Source organism: Anopheles ziemanni, chromosome 3 (genome assembly GCF_943734765.1).
Source record: "Anopheles ziemanni chromosome 3, idAnoZiCoDA_A2_x.2, whole genome shotgun sequence".
NCBI lineage: Eukaryota > Metazoa > Arthropoda > Insecta > Diptera > Culicidae > Anopheles > Anopheles ziemanni.
In genome coordinates, this window is record NC_080706.1 from 75,615,621 (window position 1) to 75,642,974 (window position 27,354).

Sequence of the window (27,354 nt, forward strand, 5' to 3'; positions counted from 1 at the left end):
TTAGTAAACTCACAATGTCAGACTAGAGCATAAAAGTAGGATAAGGAAAGGAAAGTTTCGTAGGATTGAAATAAAAATATACAAAATAATGTGGCAACATAAAACAAAAAAAAAACAAAAAAGACTGTATCACATATGCAAAGTAAAAAAAAGATAGAAAACATAGTTGACAAGTTACTTCACCAACTGTTACCGACAAAGCGGTTCAACTTCAACCATAACTCTCAGCTGGAATATCGAGCAACATAGCTGAACTCAAGCGAGGAGGGAAGGCGGCGGTACTAGAACGCTGTTGCTGCACGGTGAATCATGCTCAGAAAGGTCACTGACCTAACTGGGGGGCCCAAGGGGTGACCAGTTGTTCCTGGTCAACCAGTTGCCGCCGGTTATAACACTGCACAACGCACTCCACACTCACTCCGCACCAAAAGCCTCCGAAAGTGTGAAAAATTGCGCTCCAAAGCGAGAAGCGCGGACCGCCCGTTCGGAACAGATGAACAAACATACAAAAATAAAAAAGAAGTACACTCGAGGTACCGTTGGGTTCATGTTGATGTTAGAAGACAAAAAAAAAGAAGCAAAGATGCAAATAGAATGCAAAAGCAAAAAAACACATGACAGAGCTGAAAGAATAAAAAAACGCAGCTACAACAAACTGGCTTAGAGTCGAATGCGAATCAACTTGGTCAAACCCGGAATATGAACACGTTGCCCCCAAAAGAGTGCCCCCTTCCTACCTCCTGTTGCAAACACACACACAGCCACACGCTGAGGGTTTGACCATCCACCGTAACCGTCATTGATGTTGTCACAGGCCGGCGTTTGTAGATCGGTGGGATTTTATTTGTAGTTTTATTTAATCGCGCTTTTTCGTCACCGGCTCACGTTGGTTTAGGGTGTATGTATGTATGTTTTTTTGTTGTTCTTCTTTTCGCACGTGATCCCTGTGCGCGAGGGTGGTAAGCATGCCTAATGAAGGCAGGGACAAGGCACAACAGAAACAACCGTTAGGCGTACGAAATTATTGTGCGTACACCTCGGAGGGAAAAACAAAGATGGCGGTAACGCGATGTAACGTCACATAACGAAACGTCAACGTCCTACCCCTTGTAGGGGGGTGGGGGTAGGCAAAACTCGGTCCCAAATCGGCCCCATTTCATCCCTCTTGTAGGTGCCGCGTTTTTTTTTACTATGACCATAATACACCGGACCCGGACATGCGAATGGAACACCCGGTGTGTGTCTCCCTCTCTCTCTCTCTCTATCCCCACCCCCAACAAAATGGTGGTGGGTACGAGAAACTACAACAACAACAACGGAAAAATAAAAAGAAAAATTATGTAAGCCCAACACGGCGTTACTTCTATTTTATTTTTCTTTTCCCTTGCTTCCTCTCTGTGGCTTTTTGCGCGTGCGGCGACACAAACAGCGCGTGGCCAGGGCGGGGTGGGTGTGAAAAGTGGGGGAAGGGGGTGGTGGTCGCGTGTTGCGCAAGACGGTTTGTGTTTGCGTGTACCTCCCACCACCGGCACCACCATCCGTCTCCCCCAAAACCTCCACCCCAGAAGGGGTGAAAAGTTCGTTGACCGCAAGCGAGCGCGATCGCGCGCGCGGAACTAACATTTTTCGCGCTTCGTCGTCGTTAGTTGCTTTTCCTTTTCCCTTTCTCCCAGGTGGTTTTAAAACGTTTCGTCCCTCCTTCGTGTATCTGGCATCGTCCTGAGAGGCCAAGATGCGGGATGCAGCCTTAATTAAAAACATGGAAAGCGCATGCAGCACGTGTTTACAACAGCAGAAAAGAAAACGGCAATAAAAAGTTGGCGCATAAAACATATAACAGAAGTTAAAAATAACATAAAACATATGCATAAACAGAAACCGTCTACGAGTGGCATATCTAAGCGGCTTGAAACACTTAAAGTGGATAATGGACAAACAAATTGAATCAAACGAAGTGAAATTACCTAAACGCTCCACCGTCAACAGCGTGGAGCCATCTCACAGGAGCACAGTAGGCGAAATGAAACAACAAAATGGAGATATATTTTGCCAGCCCCACAAGTGTCATTGAACCTCGCCCGTTTCGAGCGAGCCTCCATCCATATACGTCTACAAACATTTCTATTTTTCTATTGGCTTCATTAGAACGGTTTCGGAGGACCCCAACGACAGCTGGCGAAGTTCATTTCAGAACCCATGCTTTGCTTGACCCTTGGAGTGGTTGACCCAATTAAATGTCAACCTCGTCGGGGCTGGTTGATACCGTTTGTCGGAGCTGGTTCGCCGTTTTTCATCAATTGAGTGAATCATTTGGGAGAGTGGAATACAAATTGAGTCTTCTATCTTACGTGCTTTTATTGAACTCGCATGTTTCCATATTATTGACTATTTTCGTACTATATTTAGGCTTGGCTTTCTATGTTTTTCTTTCTCACAAAGTGTGCTATGGCAAATTTTCCTCGCTAAAAAATATAGCAAAGCAACAGAGCATCATCGAGTTCCAAAAGCGCCAGATCCCGACGAAGGCTACGAAAATAGCTGTTCTGTTGCACTTTGCCTGCCCTTAAAAACGAACGGGTTCTAACTCCCGTTTTTTCCCGTTCTTGTCCCCGCTCCAACTTCCCCCTCTTTTTCCCCCTTGCTTCTACCTGTGGTGAATGCGACTAGTGCGCTCTTCCCCCCGGGGTCAATCTCCGGGGTGGAGTGAATTTTTGCGACAACCTCCCTCCTGCTTCCTTCCTCCTTCGGGATGAGGATAAAGCATAACGCCACCCGAAACCTAACGGGGATCTCCCCAGTTCCTCCCCCCCGCCACGGACCGTGGGTGCTTGGGAGGGAAAAACCCTCCCGGGTGGACTTTTCTCTCGCCGACGCGTCATGATGTTGTCGATGGTGCGCGCACCTTTTTCTCTCTCGCGCGCGCGAGGGAAACCTTTCCGACGTAAAACGCGAGAACGCGCGACCCGAACACGTTCCGAGAAGAGGAGCGCGCGCGAGTTCTTACCGACGACGACATGATCGGGATGAATGCACCACACACACACACACACACACACACAAGAGTGTGTGATCGGACGACGACGACGACGACGGTGATGTCGATTGACGGTCAATGAACCCGCCGGTTTCGTTCGTGAAGAGCGCGCCCGACAAGTGTTCCGAGATGAGCGGCAAATCCGGAGGGGGAGGGTGGTGATGCCGAGGACGCACGGTGGAAAACCGGCCAGCGAAATATGCAAATCCGAGTCCAAAAACCAGGAAATCGAACCCCCGTGCCTTGGTCACACACACACACACACCGCTGGACATTCATTCCTTTTGCTTCGCTTTCTTCTCGTCCATTTCTTCGGGGATTCCACCCCGTTTGTTGCTGACTTCGAGGCGTGTTTTTCCTTTTCCGTGTCGTTCTTGCGGGTGACGTCACGGATTGGTGGTCGTGACTGGGATGTTCTTCCAGCCCCGCGAAGTAGAACTCCACCGGGTGTTGTTGGTGGCCGCGTTCATTCACCTTTCCCGACCGGGCGCGGTGACGCATGTTTCGGAGAAATAGTTTCCTTCTGGTTTGTGCCGTGTGTTTTATGCCTTGGATGAGAAGGCGATTTTCGGACGAAAAGGTTGAAAGATAAGGTAGGTGGAGTTGGTTGGGAAATTTTGACATCCTTTCACCTACTTTTCCCCCCAAACGATATGATTCATCGAAGTTCAAAATAATCGGTTAAAATCGTTGATTTAAATCAAAATGGATTGTTTGACTCGTTTGTAAGAAAATGCGTAAGTTTTGCGACATTGCTTTTTATGTACCATATTTTTCTGTGTATTACCTCCCTAAAAAATCATTCAATGTAAATGTCTAATTTTCACCAGTTTAACAACTTTATTCCTGTCTTAAACACCACTCTATGATCTTAGATCTGCTTGGAGATGATCCAAAATGCTTCTATTTCGCATCATTTCCATTCACTTTTGCGTATTCAATCACTTTTAACTTTAAACTGGATTTGTACGCAACTCTTTTTGTTGGAAGCATGAGCAATCAGTTGTCAACAAACCTGACAAACACAAAAGTTGTCAAAAAAGTCTAGAAATGTAAAGTTTAAATCGACCGGTAATTCATAAAGCTAGAATCGAAAAGTTGATACCCGTGTATAACGACCCCCTTAATCTGACTGGGATCATTTTTAAACTAAAAGGGGGTCGTTATATACGGAAAAATACGGCATTTAATTCAGCAAATTAAATATAATACAGATTAAAAAAGGTATTTCTCTATAGTTAAAATTCTGATCAGTATAAATAATTTGCTGTGCAAAATATGCTCTTGTTGTCCCCTGTTTTCGGCTTTTCTCTTTGATCTTGGCACATTTCGCGACAGATAGAAAATATCAACAACCCAACCTCCAACTGAAGAACACGAACAAACAAATATGCAGACAATTTGGGCGCCAAAATAAACGGTTCTGGACAAAATAAACTTGCGAGTATTAAAGGCGCTACTTAAAACGCAAACAGCCAAAAGAATGGCGTACGTCGCGTACCCCACATGCACATGGAGTGTTTGTGTGGGGTTTTCGTAGAGGAACGAAACGGTGGCATGAACAATACCGAAAGTTCACTGACTCCATCCACCGACACGGGCCAGGGGCAGGGGGGGGTGTTGTTGTTGTTGTTGTTCCGGTGACAAGGGGAAAACAACACAACAACAAAAAAACCCACCCGTCATCCAAACGACCGCTATTTATCCGTTACACTACTCGATGACTTATCCGACTGGTGTCTGTGACTCGAGACAAACCAGGCAGGACGGGGGGTGAGCTTCATACATGATTCAGCTTTTTTTTATTTCCATGCCCGCTGGAGAGTCTTTGGCCCCGGTTTCCCGTCACCTTCGAGAACCTTCTCCCGTATCGAAAAACATTGAAAACTGCTGCCAATGCGAAAGCGCTTTTCCCAGCGGTGGCGTTTTAAAAATCCATTATCCACCGCTTCAGCGGGCCAAGGACAGCGTCGACGTTTAAATAAAAAATAAGATAAAAATGGTTGCAACAATCTCTTTGTTCCTCTCTCTCTCCCCACCCCTGCACGCACATTGGCCGATTGCACGAAACTGCATTCCTCTGGCATACACGATTGTCAAATTTGCAAACCCCAATTCCCAGCGAACAGAAGATCGTCGAGATTTTGGGGCGAGAGCGAGCGTTCTCGAATTTGCGAGAAACACGCGTGAGAATCCAATTCCAACGAATGAGTGACCAACTAACTATTTCCCTACCGGGTGTCCTTTGTCCCAGGAATCTGGTGTGAAGATTTATCCATTTATTTGCTTTAAACCCCCCCAAAGAAAAAAAAAGAATTCGAAATGTAATATAACAACAGCGGATTGCAGTAGAACTGGAAAAACGGAAGGTTTGATGCAGAAATGGGTCAGTTTCAAGAGCCTCTCCGTACGTCGTCAAAGACTTCGTTCCCTTAAAATCGTCAAGTAGAGGGGGAGAGAGAGAGATAGAGAAAAAGAGGGCGAAAAAACTAGACCCCATTCTCGACCCGCCGCCAGCATTCCAGACGGCAGCAAAAACGTTCTGGGCCTGTTTATTATTATTATTTTTATTTTTATGATGGCGATCTTCAGTTCAGGCTGCCGGGGTTCCTCTTGGCATCGTTTAAGCGCCCAGAAGTCATTGCACTCGCCGTGTCTTGTTGTCTGCGGCGATAAAGAAGAAAAGGGCACGAGTGGAGTGGAGTAAAGTAGAACCTCGTGGTAGAGAAAAAAAAAGATGTACAACGAGTACAATGAGATTAAATGAGCCCATCAAGCACCCAAACGAGATGAGAATATTCTCTCATTCTCGAGAGATCGCCATCGCCTGGCTGAGAAGAGAGTTGGTCCCGTGCAGCATCGCGATCGCGCGCTTCGAGATGGCGCACGTTCTCTCTCTCTCCGGAACATTGCGGTCGAAAGTGGGAATTTAGATCGCCGACCTATAATTACTCCGTCTGATCCCGCGCGCCATCCCACTGTCATCTTCCGCGAGCGAAAAACGGTACAAAAAAAGAACGGTGCACTGAGGAAAGGTTGGGCAGAGTGAGAAAGAGTTCGTTGTTTCTTTTACCCCCCCTCGCTACCAGCGAGTGGCCAGTTACCGATAAACCAGTTTTCCTTCTGGCAGGCGTTTGGTTTATTTTTGGTCAAAACATATCTCGCGTTTTCCTATCTCGCACTCGTTCTTCCCCCCACTGCTCGCTCTCTTTCCAGCCTCCACTGTGGCGATCCGGGAACCTACTAGTGTCCACTCGATCGATTACGGTGAAAAGAGGAAGTGAATGACCGATCTCTCGACCGAGACTCTCGTACCACGTCATTCCAGCAATTGGATCCGACACCGCGATGATGTTGCTCTGCACGACACAGCATCGACCGGTCCGGGCACGATCGTGTTGCAGATTTTTGTGCTCCCTTTTTTATTTCCACTCCCCCTGCTCACGAACCCACCTCAGCTTGCACGGTGAGATCTCTCTCACCTCACTATCGCATCATCCCGGCCGGTTTACTATCGCCGGTTGGGTAGTTGATTACGCAAACCGCGCGCTTATTATGATGGTTGGCATTTCCGCGTGATTTCTGCCACCTTTCTTCTACCCCCCGCGCTCACTTCTCTCGACGCTTTCTTTATGCTTCTCCTTTTTTGCCATCGCTCCTTCTCTCACGCGATAGTTTTCTCCGCCTGGCGTAATATATAATTGAAGACGAACGGAAACGCTCCTGGGGCGATTCGGTAACGATGGCGAACTCCATCGTTGACGACGCGCGGAGTTGGAGTATTATGCAATTGGTGTTGGCGTCTTGGGGAGCGAAGGGAGGTGAATTAACCGCCCGTTCAAATGAAGCAAAAAAAAACACACACACACACAACAGGGAAGGAGGACAGCAGCAAAGAAAAGGGAACAACACCGGGGCCGGGCCAATGAACCCTTCCGTTTCGTCGGTTTGGGGCGGCTTCTTCCGAAATGTGAAAACAACATTAACGAAACGAAAGCCGGGCAGAAACCGTAATGTCGTAAGTTTTTTACACGATTTTGATTTCTTTTCCCCGCACCATCGCGCGTTTTTTCCATGCTTTGCTCCCCTCTGTCCGCTAGTGTTCCACTACTATCTTTTTTCTTTCGTTTGCTGCTTTTTTCTACGATTTCTTCTTCTCTTCATTTCCCTTTTGCCGCGATTTTGGTGAACGTACTTTAATATTCTCCCACTTTCTTACATTACTCCCATGATAGTTTATGTTTGGGTTTAATTTAGATGTTTTGTTTTGATTTCTCTTTTGTTGTTTTCTTCTTTCGGCCATTTTTAACTTCCTACCGACCATGGGGAAAGATGGAATGGCATGATGCGCCCCTAGAAGAGTTGGACTGTGGAATTTTGTTTTGTTTTGGTTCGGTTTTCTGTATGTCTGTGTGTGTGTGTGTGGGTGCCTGTGTGTATATAGTTTCGGGGGTTTTCCCTTCGAGGTAAATGACCGCATTAAACCGCGTAGCCACGGTTTTCTTACATCGTTTACGATCAACTCACGACGCGGTGAAAGAAAGTCATCTGAGAGTGAGACAGGAAGGGTTGTACGCTAGAAAGGGTTAGAGGGCTCCATTTTTTGGCCGTCGTTGTTGTTGTTTTGTTTACGATAAAAAAGAAGCTTATGAAACACCACCACTGACCACTGGTGGTGGTGAATCGTCTCTTTACGGGTTTGTTTGTTTCGTTTAGCGCTTCGGAGTTTTCGGGTTCCACCGAACATTCATCGCCGGTTCCATCTCACGCTCCAAAGAAGGTGCGCGGCTTTCGGTCGACACTTTCGGTCGCGATGTTTAGCTAATCTTTCTCCCACCGCTTCCGCAAGAGGCCCGGCGAATGGCTCGAAAAGCGGAACAACACCACACAAGGCAGCGAAAAGGTCTTTGAACCCGGTCCACTCCGGGGCCGGGATGCGTGCGTGAGTAGTTCGTTATTACCTCCCCGCCTTACATTTTACAACTTGTTACTTGCACTTTTTCCCACATTTCCGCATGTTTCCACGGTGGGGGATTTTCTTCTCCGTTCCTTTCGGGTTTTTGTTTTGGTTTCTGTTTGTGTCGATTTGGTGGAATTTCGCGGCTTTCCTCGGCTTGCCTTTGGGGATGGTTGTTTGTTGTTTACACTTCGTTCCACCAGGATAAGCGGGTGGCGGAAAGGTGATAGGTGTGTTGTTCTTTTTATTTCTGCCACGAAGCGCTCCAAAAAGTCAACAATTTCGTCATCATTTTGTGCGATTAGATAATCGTTTCGAAATTGTTCCGCTGCCATTTGCATTTCTTTACGTCACTTCGCCAATTTGTGATTAAAAAATAAAAAGTGTGACACCATGAAGAAAAATTCAACTCCTGGAGTTAATGATTACTCACTGGATTTCTGGCCCCGGTTATGAATCATCGTCGTCAGCTGGGTGCGTAGGCAAAACTGGAAATTCAAGCAGTTTTTCTGGATCCTGTTCCACCCTCGCTCGACTGGCTGGTCGAAAAGGGAGGTTCTGATTCATACATTTCCTTTTTTTCGGCTTTTCCACGCTCATTCGTAGTCGCAAAAAACACATACGTTAGCAATTTTTGACATTTAAAAAAAAAAAATGTATGCTTTGCAAGGAATTTTTCATTGTGCTTTTGCATTTACCCGAATTTGAATGATACTAAGAAAAAAAGTGTAAGATGTGATGAAAAACGAAACCCAATACGTTTCTAGCATGAATTAAAATTACAAAATTACAAAGTTTCCTCAAGCTTTGTTTTTGATTGAAATTTATTTTAATAACCACTGGGTCGTTGTATTTCAAAAAGGGGAAAACATTTAGTTAGGAGCGCCGCTAGGAAAAAGCTAATCATAACAATTTCTCATTGACATTCACGGCTGCTCGTCGAAATTATTCAACACAAGCCGCACCACTTGCCACCCCCTCCGCCGGAACCCAAAGAAGAAAACCCCTAATAAAACCAGAGGCGCGCTAGCGTTCGTCGGGTGCCATCAAGCAACAACAACAGCATAATTGAAATTCATTGCTTGCATTCATGCAACAAAAGCGTTGGGTAGGGTTGCAGGGCAGGGGTGAGGGCCTGCTGCGCGAGTTGACGGCACGACACATAAAACAGTTACGAGTCAATAGACTTTTTACGCGGATCTCGTGGAGCGATGGTTTAAGCAAAACAAAAAAACAGAAATAGTAACACAATTAATAAACTCGGTAAGTGAAGGAAAGCTCGAGAAAAAAGGTCGGTAGCGGGAGTTAAATACGAGGTCGAGAGGAAAATTTAGTGCGAGCGCCACATATCAAAATGGTTATCACCCGTGACGTCACGTTCGGGTAATAGTTATCAAGTTGATTTTGCACATTTTTTCTCAAACAAGATCATCTGGCAGTTGCACATTTTTCTGCATAACCAACGCTTTTTCGGTGCGACCTCAAAAGGGTTCATATTTCTCGACCCGCGAACGGTACTCTCAACTTTGCTGGACGCATTTTAAAGGGCCACCAACTGGCCCGGGTAGGGCCTGAACCCGGCGTTGGAGATGTTAGTTAAAGGCGAAAGCGAAGCAAGAAACAAAAAAGCAGAAAAAATGGCGTGTGTTGCACTTTGGTAGTAAGCATACTTACAAACCGGAGCTAACTGTGGTTTGCTGTGTTTGTTTATTTATTTTTTCCTTTCCTTCCCGCCCCTTCGTTGGTATTTCCGATGCCAACTGCGTGTCGCAGCAAACACACACACATACCGGACACGACGACATGGCCACGGCACACACAGGGCTTGCGAAACGCGCTCCGTCGTTGTCCGCCATCAGTCGTCATTGGAGTTCATTGCACTCGCGCGATCCACCGAGAGGGAGGAGGAAGAAGGGGGAGCGATGGGATGGGGAACGAGCGGGGGTCTGGTTGTGACCGCGTTCGGGCGAATCGAGACACCTCGCTCGTTCTCTTTCCCACACGGTTCTCGCTGTATCCCCGTCCGTCCCGTTTTCACGCGATCGCCAGCTTGTGCGATGGTGTGCGTTACTCTACCAAACACCGTGCGCCTCCACCGCGCACCTCCACCATGCGCCTCCATCGGAGAGTGGGGTGTTTCATGACGCAGTGCATGAAACCACCCCCCGATGTATGTGTGTTTTTTGTGTTCTGTTTTTTTGTTGCCCACTTCACAATCAATTTACCTTTTGCTGCTCGCACACTTTAGGTGAATAATGAACTGCTGGTTCGGTGATTTCGTAAGGGTCGGAGGGGGTTTTACCTTTCAAGGTAAAATGCAAGTTTTCTCCGGATCGGAATCGGTTTCTCGTGTGCAGGGCGAACCGAGCGAGCGGTGTTCATCGTTCGTAAGGGGATGAATTAAAAACGTGCCCTTCGAGGAAGGGGGTGGTTTACCCTTTCGCACCGACGTAAATTGATTTGAAGCAATTAAAATACTCCTAAACATGTTTAAGGGTTGAAAAATATCGGTTCGCAAACGTATCGGAATGAATACGTTTTGCGATGTAAAATAAAGTCAGTGTAGGCATAAGTTTTCAGAAGGGACATGCCCCAAACAGTTGTAAATAGTTTGGTGAAAGTTTGTCCAATGCCATAAAAAAGTAGAATACAAAGTGACCTCTTGGGTAGCACATTTTAAAACTTATGAAACATAGTTTTTCCACTTTTTTAATTTTTCCAAACACAACATTTTCAACAACTTTGTGTTTACTATGGTGTAAGGTGACCTAATAGATAATTTTTATTGTTTTTTCGAGAAGATAACCATAGAAAATGCTTTTTGAAATATTTTAATAATTGCATTACAAAAAGTCGAGATTAGTTTTTAAAATTGTAGCATAAGAAAATATATCCAGTTTTAATTACATAAACCTGACATACAGCAAACAAGAAGAAGCTACTGCGACAAAATTTCTTTGTTAGATAAGCGAAATATTTATAACTAGAAAAATTAGCCTTTAGCCAATATTAGTATGATTGTCCCAGTTATTTATATTTCTACATCTTTTAGCAGGATTTCTGTTGCTTGATGCTTTGCGTTTTTACTAAAAGTTTAAAGCGAATATTGCATTTTTCCAACTGACTCCCCACACCCTTAGGGCTCGGGTTTGATTCGGAGAGAAGGAGTGCAATGCACGAAATGAACGTACACCTTACTGTTTTACCCTCATCTCGCGTTCTACACGCTTCTAGAAACGACGATCATCTGAAAATCAAAAAGGCACAAAACCCTACCGGGGCGCCTTCGGAGTCGTGTTCATCCGTCGCTCGGACTCCGTCGCTGTTGAGCCGTCAGAGGCGCCCTCTCTCTCTCACTCACTCTGGTAGTTACGCTGGGGCGCGCACCACCGCACAAACAACGCGCGTGTGTAGCATTGACACATTAACAGAGCAAAGACCTTTCGCGGCTTCGGCCCTGGGCCGCTTTGTGTCGTGTGCGCGAAGGGTGGAGACGGTGGGGGAGGTGACGGAGGATGTTGGCCAACTACTATAACCCCGCCAAGCCACACGAATCTGCACACGAGTCGAGTCAACAGAAGAAAAAAAACGAGCCGTCTCCTTTTGCCTTTGTCGCTAAGGGATTTTCGGTGTGTTTATATGTTTTTTTAAACCTTTTCTTGCCTTTTTCCTTGTGTGTTCCTTCGACTGTTGCGAACTTGCGTGCAGCCGTTGCTTGCACGTTTTTGGCGATGCACCGAACCACCCCCTCTGCCCCTCGTCCGGCCCGAGATCCCTTCGGGGTGCAGTTTTTTGGTGGTGCATCTCGTTATTCATCGAACGCAGTTTTCGGTCGCGGTTCGTATTAAAGACAATTAACTTACACGCACGCAACCTGTGTCGTTTCTTTCGGTGGTCACGTTTAGCATACTTAATTAAATCAGTGACTCTTTTAACTCATCTTGTACATTTTAATTCATCTTGTAAGAGAAATGAAACATTGGTTTTAAACCAATTTGGGCCGAGTTGTGGGACGCCATAAACCACCTCATATCGATGGATGTTCTCCATACTGGATGGAATTTTCCCGAACCCAACATGAACATAAAAACTAAAATAAACTCGGACAGGAAAAAAGCTGAACAAAATAAACTCGGAAGGAAGCGTGACAATAAACAAAGTTAAAAAAAAAAGCGCTACCGTCGTCATGAGCGCTTTGTGACGCAATTTTGTTTGTTGACTGCTGGGAAGTTTTCAACGGTGCCGCATATTGTTGACATCATAAGAAAAGGTTTGTTCTTATTTTGGTTGGTTTATATTTGCCAACTTTACCACTTTACAAATTCCCCACAAAAAAAAGGTTACTTACTTTGTTAACGTAAAAAGGATTAATACGTTTGCAACTGCATCAATCAAGCACAGATGTTTTGGAGCCTCTTCCTCGCGGCGCTCCCCATTTCAAGCGAAACCGTTCGTTCGCAGATTAATGGAACCGTTGCCCTCCGCTGCACTTTGCACGCCGATCGGGGTTTTTTCGCGTGTAACAAAGAACGCGAACTGCACAAAGTGCAGGCCCGATTGATGGAGGGAAACCGTTAAATGCGAACGTTGCCCTCGAGAGCCAGCCGCTTCTCCGAAAGCTTCTTCTCGCGGTTCGTTTCGGTGTCTCGTTTCGAAAATCTTGCTGCCGTCTGGCACCGAAGGAGGTGAAGTCCACCAGTAGCGGATGCAAAATAAGTGCAATGGAAGAGGGAAATGGGGGAGAGTGGGAGGGAAAAGGGTTTGCATGAATATTTGGACCCCGATATTCCCCCCGGCGTCGAAGCCGAAGGAAAGGGATTATGATGCACTCGAAATGTTAATGCTTGCACTGCTGTTGCACATTCTCTCTTGTTGCCTTTTCCATCCCCTCCCCCCAGAATAGGAAGGGTTCTCACTCCCTTTTTCTTCAACAAAGACAAACGGGGGCATAAGAACCCACACAAACACACACACACACACACGCGAACCGTGAAGGGCCGTATCGATAAGCGATGGGAAGCCTTTACGTGCCTCGTAAGGGTTGAAGCGGGTGGAAAAGGGGAACGAGGGCAAAGGGGAGGTAGGTGGGAGGGTGAGAATGAACCGACCTGTAAGGGCCCTCCGCGGTGTCGTTGGCCTCAGTAACCCACATGCAGTAAGGTTGATGACCTACATTATTTCCCCATCTCTTCTCGCCACCCAGCAAGCAAGCCCTACATCCCCCCACCCCTCCCACCCGTGCCCTTGTCATCCTCCAGTAGCATGGTCGTTGACCCCATCGATCAAGATGAACGGGCCACACACCCTCGCACTTTGTGCATCGTGAAACTTCCATCGAGCACTTCGATTCGGCACTATAGAACCATTCTCCCAAGCGTTCTCTGTTCTTCCAACCGTGTGTTCACCTGCCAAAGCGGAGGGGTTCATTTTGGGTTTAGAACTTTGCGTTTTGCTTCCTACCCGCTTTCTTGCCTCGTTATCGGAGAATTTCTTTGGGGCTAATGTTTTGAAAACCTGTACTCGCTCTCCCACACACAAACTTTCTTTATCCGAAACCCTCCGACGAGTTCACTCGATGTCGCTTTGCATTCACAGAACAAAATCGAATGAACAAAAAAAAACAAAACAACGGCCATTCGAGAGCTAGAACACACACGCGCTACCGGGGACCGGTTCAGTTCTAGGTCGCAGTCCGTTCTGGGGGCAATGGACTTGCTTAGGCCGGCGCAAGAAAACCTCACCAAGAAGCCTGGTCAACAAAGAACGGTGGTGGAGGGTTGCGGGGAGGGTGGGAGGGTGTACAGTGGGACCGGTTTGACAAATGGTGACAAAAAACAGTTTTGTTCTAATTTCCTCACAATATTGTCCCTGCTGCCTGGATGGCAAACCCGAGGAAACCGGGCATGATAAAGGCAGAGCGAAAGAGAAACATGAACCTCATAACAGTTGTCTTTTTTCCTGCTTTGCAAAGAAAATGGACAAACAAATTCCATGGGGCCTATTTTCTTGCTTCATGTTTTTTTTCCTATGGACACACCGAACCATTGGGTCATGTTCCCAATTTAACCCAATTCCCGGACCAGGACGCCCTTATCAGTCAGCCCCATTCATTGTCTAACATGCATGTTTACGTGGGTGTGTGTGTTTAAGTGAATGTTATCAATAAAAAAAAATGCAGGTCGCGAGGCCATCGACCAACAGACTTCGGACGAATTTCCACACACATTGCTCCCATAGCATGTTTCACAACCGTTCTCTACAACTTAAAGATAAAGAGAGTGACAAAGACAGGTAGATAAAGGGAGAGAGTAAATGGGATAGACAAAAGAACCTGCATCCTACTCCCTCTTACACACATCCTCTTTTTCAAACAACGCGAATGAACAAGGCATCCATCTCCCTCTTTTCACATGCAAAAAAGTGCAAACGAATGCATAAGAAGAGTTCATTCTCTCTCTTCAGAACGGATGAACACCGAATGCTCCCCACCGGAAATCGAAAAAGGGGAAAGAACGAAAGAGCAGAACGGCGGAGGCTAGAAACAAGACGAGGAGAGAGAGAGGGAGGAATAAATTTAATTCTCTCACCCTTAGCGACAACTGCGTGGTGCTCCCCAATCGTTTAGGGGTTGAAAATTCTTTTTCTCTCTCTTTTCTGCTTCCAGAAGCTCGGCGGGAAAATGAACATCTGTCATTCTTTCTTTCTCACCTTGTTGGGGCAAGAAAAAAAAAACAACGTCATAGTAGTTTTTTTTCTTTCGTGTTGTACTAGTTTCAAACCGCAATAGTGAGTGCGACAGTACGGTCCGATCAGAGTGAGAGCGGCGAATAATGAAACACTGGCGATGCTGCTGGTGTGAGCTTCATCGAATTCTCAAGGCCAACGCGAACCCTCCGTCGCTTAATAGGGGATGTTTGTGCAGGGTAGGCGAGTGTGTACCCAGCTAAAGACCTCCCCCCATCGTACGTCACCACACCCGATCACCCTTTGGCCAGCTCGAAAAACTCGAGGGTGATATCAAGCAGCACGTGGAGCTTCATGTGTCAAAATAAGCTGCCGTTGCTGCTGCTCTTCGAGGGCATTGTGATTGCAGGGGCATATGCCTATACTCGGGAGCGACAGAGAGACGGGAGCGAAAGGAACGATTTTTGCAGTTGTCCCCAACCCCCGACGCCTATTCTTCTTACCCTACCCCGCATCAATCCCCTTGCCCCCCGCACGACGCGATTAAAGCGGGTGGCAGATAAAAGAACGAGGCCACTCGAGTTCGTTCAACTTTGGCGCTTGTTGGTTCGAGCTCGTGCGCGTTTTCATTGGCGTGCGGGTGTGGTTGGTGGGGAAGCCCGAAGGGGAAGGGTGGTCGGGGTGTTTTTTCTACTCCTTGCGTACGTTCTACATGGGGAAGGGAGTCGAGCAGTACGCACTGCTCGCTGTCGCAGTTGGGGGGAATTTTCAAGAGCTGCTACCTTTTTAACCGAACGAACAACCTTTTTTCTGCAGCACGTTTTGTTCGTACGTCGTCGACCAACGCGAGGCTGAGGTTCACTACTCTCCGGTGGTTTGTTGGGCTGTGACGGTTGGGAGAGTTCAAACCTTATTTAAGGCTGTAAACCGATTTCCAATAAGCTTAACATTTCCATCAAAAAGTTATCATCCCAAAACACCTTTGATGTCCAATTTTAGACAAAATGAACTTGCGTCTTCTATCAGCTTAAATTGAAAGTAAGCAAGAAGCGAATGAAAAACAAACAAAACTCCCCCCAAAATTGAACCACGATGAGATAGTGAGCGTTAGATAAAAGACCATTCCACCAAATAAGGGCTTGAACACCTGCTCCATCCGGGGGAGCGGGCCATCAAAAGATTAGTTTGGGGCCCAGAGAATGGTCACGAAATTTGACGCCAGACATCTCCGTGCACATATCTTCGGGCTGACGTGTGTTTGCCACCGTCGGGTGAACGACCTGCCACTTGAATTCAAGGCGCCACCCTCAACCTCAGGTGCTGTTTCGACAGGGCCACCCACTCTCATCCACCCCGGCACCGGGCACACCCAAGATGGCCAACGGAAGCGATAAAGAGCACCAACCGACGAGGTGCGCACCCTCTGAAACCCAAATAGTATGTGAGTTGTAAAAAAACAACATCTCGGAAGGAAGCACGAACAAAAAAACGCACACCTCAAGATTTGAAACCGAGTCAGTGTGTCACTACTGTTGCCCCCTACATCTCTCTCTCTCTCTCTCTCTCTCTCTTTCGCTCCTTCGTGGAGGGTAAAAAATTCCCAAAAATAAATCAACGCACCGCGTGGTCGACGGCCCGCAATCGGAGTGGAAGAGCGAAAATGCGCGCGCGACACGCTTCATCTACGAAATTGATGATGATGATGGACCCCGCACCCCCTCTCCCACCTCGCGAAAAGAAGCTGAGAGGGAAAAACCTATGGTTACCGGAAAAAAAACACGCGTCGGGTGAAATATGGGTCAATGATCTATTAATAAAATGTAGCATGCAGCAGTGAGCAGCAAATCGTAAAACTGCCAAACGGTGGCGCGAAACATGGGACTCGCGTCTAAGTCGTGTGGTTTTTTAAGAGAAAGAGTGTATTTTATTTTCGATAGGATGATGATCATGTTTATTTCTAAATTTTTATCCATGATAATTTCCATTCCTTCAATGTGAAAGCATGATATAGTTTAATTTTAACACATTCAGCTGATTGATGAAATGTGATTGATGTACGGTGAGATGAAATATGCGGTGTTTTAGAAATTTTCTAATTAACTTTTCCAGCTGTAGATTGTACTAAATTGAAACTAAATCAAAACAACAAAACATTTTCTCTCTTCAAATTGTATTTGAAAACATTTCAGAGGTTTGTAGCTTGAGCTAAAAGTGTAAAAAAGTGCTAAAAATGTAATAAACTTGATTAAACTAAACTAGAATACAATCAAACACGTTGATGGCCATGGCTACCATTTTTGATACCTGTCACGAGTTCTAAAAAGTTGTTTCCCCGTAAATAAACATAAATATAGCATAAAAGCTCAAGTCATTGCTGAAATCGGTTCTTTGGTAAGCTTCGTCTTTGTTTGGTTTTCTAAAACCAAAGGTTCAAAAAAAAAAAAAAATAAACCAAGGTCACTAAATGATGACACTAAACAAATGTTCTAAAAACACTTGACAGTCAATGATTTAAACGCTTCCTGCCTTACAAATCACGTATATTTTAAAATTATTTTACAGTTGTCCAAATTTTTATTTTACAGAAAAGCTAAATGAAGCGATGGTAGCAATTCTGACCATTTTTGCAACATTTTGACGCCTTCTAAACTGATCAGATAAGAAAGCACGAGCACAACGAAATGCACAAAATTATGTACCTGAACACACTCAAGATACATCAAACAAAAAGCCATTAATCCAGCGAAATGAGATTGAAGAAAATAGAAATGATTAGAAATTCGATCGAGAATAGTTCGTAATTACCATCGAAACCGGATAATTGTTTTCGTTAGTATGTTATTTAAAATTCGCATTAGACACAACAAGGACACCCGCGCTGCCTACACGGTCGCTGCCCGCACTATTGGTTGAATCGAGACAAGTCACAAATTAACTCCTGGCCTCTGGTTGGTTCGGTACGCCCGATATGTATCTATTAACCCACCGCCCACTCGAGCAGACACGGTCTCCGATGGCGCAACCGGCCAATAACTCACACGAAGCGGCTACGCGTTGGTGGTAACCGTGGCGACGACAGGCTCCTCCTCCCCGCCCATTATGATTGCATAAAAGTCGAAGCCTGCCCAATGTGGCCAGAAGAGAGGGCCTTCGCGACGTGGATGCTAGAAGTTTGCACACAGAAAAACCAGTCCCTTCGGTTGGTGCACACCGACAGCGGGCCAGGACAAGAACCAGATCCAAAAACGAGCGAGGTGGCAGCGTGTCGTTGGCCTATGCTGCTTGTCCTTGAGCGCGCGCTGGGGTTTTGGTTCGATTTTTCTCTTTGCTTCGGGTTTCGATTCCCACCTTCTCGACCTTCCTTTCCCTGCCGGGCTCGGGCTAGGCCGGCTGTGCCACACTGGGTCGACGATCTCTTGCAGCAACACCAAGGTAAACCTTGGTGTGCCTGTGTGTGTGTGTCTGTTTGTGCGGACCGTTGGATGCATATACGATCTGTCCCTAAGAGTTGGCGAAAAGCGCAACCCGAGACGGACAACGCAACGAAACCTGCTGCTGCTGCTGCGCTCGGTCGTCCTGTGCACGGGAGCTGGGGCTATGCTGCACCCGATATGCGCACCATACCTTCACGACCAGCATCGTCGCTGCACAATTGTTGCACAAGCAGCAGCAGCAGCTGCAACACACGGTTGGCGATCATATCTCGAAAAACCTCCCTTTGCTGAATGCGATCCTTCCATCTCTCTCTCTCTCTCGCGTTCTGGTTCGTGGGCTCCGACACCGTCTCGGTGAGGCCGGGTGGCCAGTTTCGCTCGTGACACTATTCACGCGGGACCGGGCGACCTTCGGCGGGCCTTTTTTCCGGCGCCATTTGCACTGCGCCAGCTCCGAGGTGCAATCGGTTGCAACGGTGCCGTTTTCCTAGCGCCTAACACTGTGTTGCAATCGACGCCATGTGTCGTGTGTAGGTGCAAACACACCTTCGGTTCGAGTGTATCACTTGAGCAGTTCGAAAAGGCTTCTTTTCCTTCAAAAATTCCCCAAATCATACTTGTACTAAATTTTAGTACAACGTTTTCTTGTGTTTAAATCCACATCTTAGCCCCTTTTATTCGCAGGTTTGTCAAAATATTTCATTCCGAAGGCCCTGCGCTTTGAAGGTCACCCCTAGCGAAAGGAACCTCAACAAATTGTGTTTCTCAAAGGCCCTCACCCCCTTCCCCTGTGAACTAACAACCCGGTACGTTCACCAAGTCGCGACGGAACTAGGTCGCAGGTGGTCAGGTTTTTTTTCCTTTTCTGTTTTGCACCACCAAGGTTGACGCCGAAGTTCAACAACCTCGCGCGAACGCGACACCGAACTCGGCTATGATGACGGTGGCGATGTCATAAGCCTGCATACACACACACACATAAACACCGCTGCCTCCACACCACCCTTTGTGTTGCGATCGCGATCTTCCCGTTCCTCGCGAAGGCGAGAGCGCGCACCTTCTGCAGGCACATAATAAGTTGCTGTGTTCCAATCGGTGCTGCTGCGCCCTTGTACTAAAATCGAATTCGAAAGGACTGGTTTGCTTTTTGTTTTAAACCCGTTACCCGCGCGCAAGCGGCAATCTCCGGCAATCATTCACAGTTCGCACAATTGGCAAGGAACATGAATTTGATCACGAGCAGAGTTTAAGGGAGGGTGTGTTTGCGGAAAAGTGTACGATCGCGGGGTGGAGGAAGGAAAGGGCACATTCAAAGGGCTCGAAGCGAACACCAAAAGAACACGACACATTCCTTTGCTTCGGCCCCAAAGGCATGTTCCATAATCTGTTCGATACTCTGCAAACATATCTTCTCTCTCATATTCGACTCCAGCGTTGGTTTGGCCTTTTCATTCGTTTCATTCCTTCAAGCAAGCGGGCAAGAAACTATGTTGAGGTTTATGGATTACAACATGCAGGCTCCACGCTCCAACACCATCTCCCCTTGGCTCGCCGTCTTACGAGCATAAACCAACCATGCCGGTCGCGCGCGAAAAGAATTCACGCAACTGCCAACATCGTCGTGGTGGCGGCACCATTTCAAGGACAAACGCAGAACCGAACACAATCGAGCTATGCGCCTTTACGAAAGCGATGGTAGCTGAAGGAGTGGGCGAATAAAAAGCATCGTATGCTGGTGAGAGCGAGCAGGATGGCGAGTAACATGAACCGATCGAAAAAGGAGGCCAACCCCCTGCTTGGTGGCCAGCATAAATGTGAATGCGAGGGCGAACGAGGGAGACGGATGCAGAGAGAACTCGAAGAAGGCTGCAGCCACTGGGCGAGTGTCAATAAACTCCCCGTACGGCCAACGACCGCAGAGACCGACCCCGGGAGGTGCTGAAAACGTACCCCACTGTGGTGGAGGGAAGCTAAAAAGCACGGGACTTTACACGAACGAGAACGGAGAGCCGAGAACCTGCTCGAAGAGCTTACGAGCAAGATGAAAGGCAAGAGAAAGAGAGGTACTAAAGGGGAAGGAAAGGGGAGCAGAGGATACATTCCAGTGGAAACTATTTTATGTGTGAGAGAGAGAGAAAGAGCGCTAGCCCCACATCACATTTGACAAAAGCTCGAAAGCTCGCGCGAAAGCTCACACGCTGTGTTCACGCGCTTCGGCGCGAGTTGAGAAATGAACCGTCCCCACGGATAGTGGAAGGTCATTTCGTCTTACCGTCCTTCTTACACCAAGAATCGAACCCCATGCCTCGGTGGGCTTCAACTTTAGTGCCCGCAAGGCCTCCTCCTCACGTTCGAGCACCAGAGCAAGGGTCAGTGTACCAATCCAATGCCAACCGAAAAGTGCACAAACCCCAGCTTGGGTTTTTTGGACGCAAAACATCGATCTTCATCTATGCCCTCGCTCGTTCGACGGGTGGGAGAAAGTTCAAATGTCAAACGATGACAAACAGCCCTGGCCAAAAAAAAAACAAGGCGGTGGGGCAATGAAACCGAGAGCAGGTTTCGATGATGATTCGAATGGTAAGGAGTTCAAGTGAGCTGTCTGTATTTGCCCTCGAAAATCAACAAACCAATTTAGGCGAGGGATTTATATGCCATCGAACCAACGAAACGGCGTTAGGCAGTAAATTGCAGTATCAAGGTGAGTTAGTGCCCTTTTCAAACAGATGAGGATTTTCCCTGGGTGCGTGTGTGTGTGGATCCGTCTAATGTTGTTTGTGTTTGACTGGTTGCACAATGATGACAAAACACTGTCAAGAATATAATCAAAGCAACAGTTATTGCTAAATTGAACAGATTCGAGCAGTTTAGTACAAGACGATCTAACTATTAAAAACCTAAAAACCGGTACTTTTCATGACTATCATGAAACCGATAATAAGTTACTATTTTAAGTGAAGAATGATCCCGACTAACTGTGGAATGTTAACCCTGGCTCATTTTGCACAAAACGACCAACTTACGGAATGCAAATGGCCACTCAGTCATTCGCCAAAACTGTACAGAATCGCCACCGGGAAGAGAACGAGAACTGGTTCTTGGGTCATTTCTCAGGCTGGCCTACAGTTTCTCTCTACCACGGTTCTGTCCTACCCACCCGTGCTCATTGTCATATTGAACGGAGAGGCGGCCCAAGAAACTGTCTCCCCCTTTGGGAAAAAGGCTAGAGGCATCTGGAGACCGGTTTGGGGTGTAGTGGGGTGTTGTCTTGCTGTTTCTTTTGCATTTCTCGGGCTCCATATCAACCCCCTATGGTACGGTAGTTCGGTTCGATTCCATCCCATTCCATTTTGCGACCACTTTCCGCCTGGCGGGGTTGGACGACGGCAGTCAATGACCGATCAATGAAGTTTATCGGCCTCTGGCGTGAAGAGTTTCTCGGTTCCTCGGCCTTTCCTTTTTTTTTTCTTTCGCTTCAGCCGCAGTTTCGCTCGATTCCTCCTCCGTGAAGACCTTTAGCTTCCGTAAGAGTTGAGATAATACTGTTTTCTTAAAAGCTTCTCTTCTGCGGTTTTCTTCTGCCATAGTGGCTTACTGTTGGGAATATTTCATAATCCGGTAATGAAACCTGTTTATGATAAACAGTACGCGCTCTTAATGATGGTAACAAGAGCTTTAACTAAAGGTGTAGCTTAATCGTATTACAAGCTCAAGTGTTCTCGCCCTCCTTTTTGCTCCCCGTTTCTCCATTTGGGGTCAGTGGAAGCTAGGATTTTTCCACCCCTCCAACGCCTCGGGGTTCGCTTATCTGGCAAGCTAATCTGGCCGTTCTGTTCCATTTTCACAACGGCACTTTAGCAGCCGATCGGAAGGGGTTGAAAACTACAACACGGACTAACACAAAGTTCTTTGAACTGCGGTCTCAAGCAGAAGATGGGGACGCGAAGAGCTTGAAAATAAAACAACCGGTAAGAACCTAACCTAACTGCAACGCAACACACGGGGGGCAAGAGAAAAGCAGCATTGGAGAGCACGAGTTCCGAGCTTAGGTCAGTAACCTTTCGCCGGTGATGCCTTCCCCTTTTCCAGCTGACCATAGAAAAGGCCAAGAACCCGCGGAACGCAAAGTTCATGTCCCCCCTCACACCCCCGTCACAGCTGCTGCGATAGTTTTTCTCTTTTGTGTTTTTCTCGTTTCCTTCTTTTGGTTTCTCGCTTCCTTGGCTTCGTGTTGTTCTTTCCACCGTTTTTCCAGAACTTTTCTTCGCTTGCCATACCTTGTGTCGCTTCGTTAGAGTTCATTCCGTTTGCTTTATTTTTAGATCGCTCGCTTGACTCAGCACATTCTATTTTCCACTTGGAGTAGTTTCCTGTTTCGTTTTCCACCTATGCTTCAGCCCATTTCATGCTCTGTCGTTCTTGTTTTCTTATGTTTTCTCAAATGTCTTCTACTCAGCAGTATTTATCTTGTTTTGGATTATCTTTTCCAACTCTATGTTTTCCTTGTTTTTTGCCACCCTTCTTACCGTTCTTTATCAGTGCTTTCTTTTCTGACTCCATCACCATCGGATTCGTTTCGATCGTTTGTTCCCTGGGCAATGCTACTTCCGGCCACCGTGGTTGTACCCGAACCTGTTAAAACATTCTTCTCATTTTTTGTTCCAAAGACGACGTGCAGCGTGCCACAAAACTCAACTTCAAATGTGAATGAACCTTGGTGGTGTGAAGGTTAGAAAGATAGTAACAAAAACGAACCGACGGAAGAGAAACCAACTATGACCGCAAATACCACCCACCGATCGCGCTCGGGCGGAGGTTCTTGACCGGTCAGTCACTTCTTTGTGGTAAGGCGCTTCGAAGGGGGTTCTTTTGGTTTTTACCTCCATCTCAATGTGTTTTTCCTTTAGCGTTAATTTATTTTTGAAGGTAAATCCATTTTGAGGTCAACCGAAAAGCCTTCTGTTCTAGGTTTTTTGTGGACCGACGTTTTCGACATTGGTTGAGTGTAAGGGTAGTGGTTTTTTGTTGTTGTTATTCATGTTATGTCCACCTTCCGGTATGAAATCACACCCCCGCGGTAAAGGTGTTGGAATCATCGGAGCGTGAATCGTTGATTTCGGAATGTCCAGCTACATCACCCTTCTCCACTTCGGCGTTGTTGTGTTAAATGGTTTGCATTTTGATTTAGTAAAACTTTTCTACTAGAAGAGTGTTTCTTTCCATGATCACAAAATAACCTCCTTAGCGACTTTGGAATGAAATGTCTTGAGAACAATAAGAATGTGAGAAACAAATCACTTACCTTGCAGCCTTCGCACGAGTGGACGCCATAATGGAAACCGGACGCTTTATCACCACACACACGACACAGGACGGTTGTGCCGTCGAATTCTGGGGGAAAGGGAATAGAGAAAAGCGAAGGGTTAGCTCAGTCGATAAGAATTGGGTTTCTTTTTGACAGTTGATTTCGGTTTTAAGATACAAACATATTTTCTTCCCCCCATCGCACCGAATGACCGATAACCGACTTTTGTCCGATAAGAAATACGGGTGAAGGCCACTGAACCTCCCTCTCCCTCTCGGTTCTTATCAGACCCCGGGAGCGAGGGTATGGACGTATCCGTACAATGTGGTGAACAAGATAATCCCCCAGTACAGTTGATAAAATACAAAAAAAAACAAATATAACCCGAAACGAAAGAAAAACAAACATCACAATTGTCATCGCGGTACTTTTTTGTTTACGTGAGTGGCTTGTGATCAAATAAAAAGTGACGCATTTCGATGGTGTATTTGGCCTGAGTGACGACACCATCGGTTTTGCGTCAAACCATTGGCGCTCTTATCGTAGAAAACGGTCGTGTCGAAATGGGTCCTTCATTTCCTTCCCCGGTGACCCACATTTTCCGGGGGGAGTGGGGGGATAAATGTGTGATATTTTCGATCGATTGGTATTTCCTACAAAAAGGTATTGAATAGTATTTTATTTTAATTAAAAAGATACTTTGAACGGCCTACTAAGAATCTCGACCTGGACGTTTTCATTTTATTACGAGCAACTGTCAAAACAGTGCCTCCGATCGTCCTCGAAGCGGTCAACGCACTCCACGGAGAAAGTTGCTAATGACGATCAACGCAAGCGGTCGAATCGAACATCGAACCCGGGCCACCGGATCGAAGATGGAAGCGGCTTGAGGCCTTGGTACCGCGAGAGCGACCGAGTATGGCGATAATGTGCATGCGGCTTTTCCAGCACCCCGACACGGTTTTCTGCAACGCCCGCCCCCCAGATGGCACGACACGGAGGAGGAGGAGGAAAAACTTCCCTTCCCATCCGGGGCCCAATCGTATGTGTAATTATATAACGTTGTATAATGAACTCGATGATAGGCCACAGCGGGCGCGCCGCAACTGTCCGGCTAAATAACACCTTATGGCCCCCGGTCGAGATATTTCTGTAGCGTGAACTACTGTTTCCTGCTGTTGTTGCTTCTTTTTGGGAGGTTCGTTTCGTCGTCCAACAACCGCTAACCGATCGAGGGGGGGTTTGAGCGAACGGAATTGAATTGAATACTAAGCAGCCAACCGGTGCCCCGATGGAAAGGGAAAACGTCGCCAGCAAATAGTATCACTTTCAAAACTGCCAGCGATGTTGCGAATCGAATGTGTGATAGTGTTACGGGAGACATCGGAATGGATGTTTAAATGATAATATTAGAAATTGTACACAGTTATTTATTGAACTAAAAAACAAAAAAAAAAACAAAAAAACTGAAAAACAGCCCCAAAGAAGATATTCACAAGGATCGGAGAAAATAAATGTATAATAATAATAAACACAGTATAATAAACACTGTTAACAGGCATAAAAATAATAAAACCTCAAAAGTAAAAGGATAAACATTTGTGAAATGATAAAACAAAACAACATTACATAAAACATTAGAAAGCAAAGTAAAATATAAAACAGAAGAAAGAAGAAAACAGGAAAAAGTGTTTCTGGGATTCAAAATCGAAAACAAAATCAGCTCAAAACAAAAAAACACACCTCTTCTAGCAAACGAAAGCACAAACGATCGTAATTAAGTGAAGATGTTTTTCGTTCCATTTCGTTTTCTCTCTCGCGATGTTTATTTTGACGTTTTACTTGGTTTCCATCTTTCCTTTTCCCGTTTGATGTTCACTTTAGAAAAAAAACAGTGCGTTTGAGAGAAAAATCACGCTCGTAATTGCACGAAGGCAGATCATTTTCGCTTCACAACCGTCTGGTAAGATATCAATTGAGCCTTTTTTTGTTCATTCTTCCATTGTGTGTTGGGCGCCATAAGACCGCTCCAGGCGGCGGTTACGGACTTTCTTTTCCCAGCTTCTCGTCCGATTCTCTTCCGTCCCTTTTGGGGGAAGCTTTCTTCTTTCCACTTCCACTTGGCCTATCGCTATCCGGGCGATGGGTTTCGTTCCATTTCGTTACGTTTTGGGGTTTGAAAAGATGGGTGGGAAGCGAAACAGAGAGAGAGAGAGACGGAGGGTTCCGTCGTGACTTGACCACTACACCAGCGTCATCATTCGTCTGCACTTTCTTTTTCCAGCGCGGAAGGAAAGAAAAGGAGCAAGCGAAGCAAAGGAGCGGGAGAGGGGGGAGGGGAGGGGGACATCGAACAGAGCGGGGCCATTTCACTTTCACCGATTGAACACGACTCGTGCGGTTGAATGACCGCGGCGTGAAGCGCATCATCTCACTGTTGGGAAGTTGGGAAATGTCGACGACGAAAGCGAAAGCGATAGTTTTGTCGATCAATCGACCACCCTCCCGCTTCCCTCTCCCCTTTTTTTCCTCCTCGGCAAAATCGATTCGATACTTTGAAGGGAAAACAATAGTGGGAAAGGAGAAGAAACGGGCTAAAGACCACAATTCCGCCACACAAAAAAACCCGAAACCCTCCCCGACAACGAGGCCAGACGGAACTGGTTCATTCGTTCATTCGTTCAGCTCGCCAGAGACGTTCGTTGACCCGAACTGATGGTGGGGACACTTTCTTCCGCTCACTGGCTAGAAAAAGGTGATTGACTTTTCCAGCGTTGGCTAGAAAGCAAAGCGCTGATTTTCCGCACGCCACAAGGTGGGGAGTGAGGAAGGTTCACCGACCTCATGTTAGAAAAACAGGAAAACGTGTGAATGTTGGTCAGTAGGAAAAACGTTGTGCCACAAAGATAACGCTCTTCCTTGGTGAAGTATTTTTTGTTTTTAGTACAAACCACTTCCGGTACTAAATCACCTTTGATGAACATCCCAAATTCGTCACTTCCGGTTTTAAGGAGGAGAGCTGAATCACACATCTGCTTGGCACGCTAAACTCCACTCATCAAACTCCTATCGACCCCTTATCGCAACCACATTCGTCTCGATGTGACCATGTGTCAACGCGACAGATAAGGCACGCTTTAGTGCTCTTCCCGATAAGCAGCCGGTTGTTGAACGAGATCTTCAGCACCCGGTGGTCACGGGGAAAATGGTCGCAGGAAAACGTGCGATCGCTCAGCGTTTGGCTTTGTCAACCGGAACGGAATGGGAACGCGACGAGACGATCCACTTGAGCCGTCAGCAATCATCTTCACTTTCAGGGAAGAGACGACACAAAAAGGGCCCCCCGCGTCTTCCGTCTCGCGGTTTGTTCCTGTTAAGGAAATGAGGCCAGCTTGCGAATGGTATTACGTGGCTAAGCGTTGCCCGTCCGGAAGCGGGGTGGATAGGTGGAAAATATTTTAATACCATTTGCGACAATTTGCTTAGGAGTGACGTGTCCCCAGCTGGTCAGAAGGAAACTTTTATTTCCAACAAGTGGAAGCACATGGCATTTAATCCATGCAGACGATAGCAGTAATCTTCATCAGGCCTATACATTAATATAGCAGTGCACTAATATACAAGTAACCTACAGTTATTACGAACATATGTCCATTGGAAAGCTTAGTCTAAGCTTGGTTTCCTAAAAACGTTGGTATAATACATTTTACAACCAAATTTTGTCAACAATAATTGTACTAAAAATATCTATGCTTGGTTTCCTAAACATTTTATAACCTAATTTTGTCAAAAATAATTGTACTTAAAATTTAGTGGTCAACGTGTGAACGTTGTCTAAATTGCATACGTCGTAAGTATATTTACTTTAAAAAAATTATCAAGGCTATACAATAATTTTCTTCATTGCATGTCGCAAGCCTTATTACAAATTTAATTACGA

At 46.3% G+C, this 27,354-nt stretch overlaps 1 protein-coding gene across 1 annotated transcript in view; it reads right to left on the reverse strand.

Annotated features, from left to right (window-relative positions):
• The window catches only part of LOC131285484 (ecdysone-induced protein 75B, isoforms C/D), a 111,134-nt gene that overhangs the window by 32,998 nt on the left and 50,782 nt on the right, over positions 1–27,354 (reverse strand). The window contains exon 2 of the mRNA XM_058314342.1: positions 23,412–23,500. Coding sequence (XP_058170325.1) covers positions 23,412–23,500 — 89 coding nt within the window. The remainder of the gene's footprint in view (positions 1–23,411; positions 23,501–27,354) is intronic.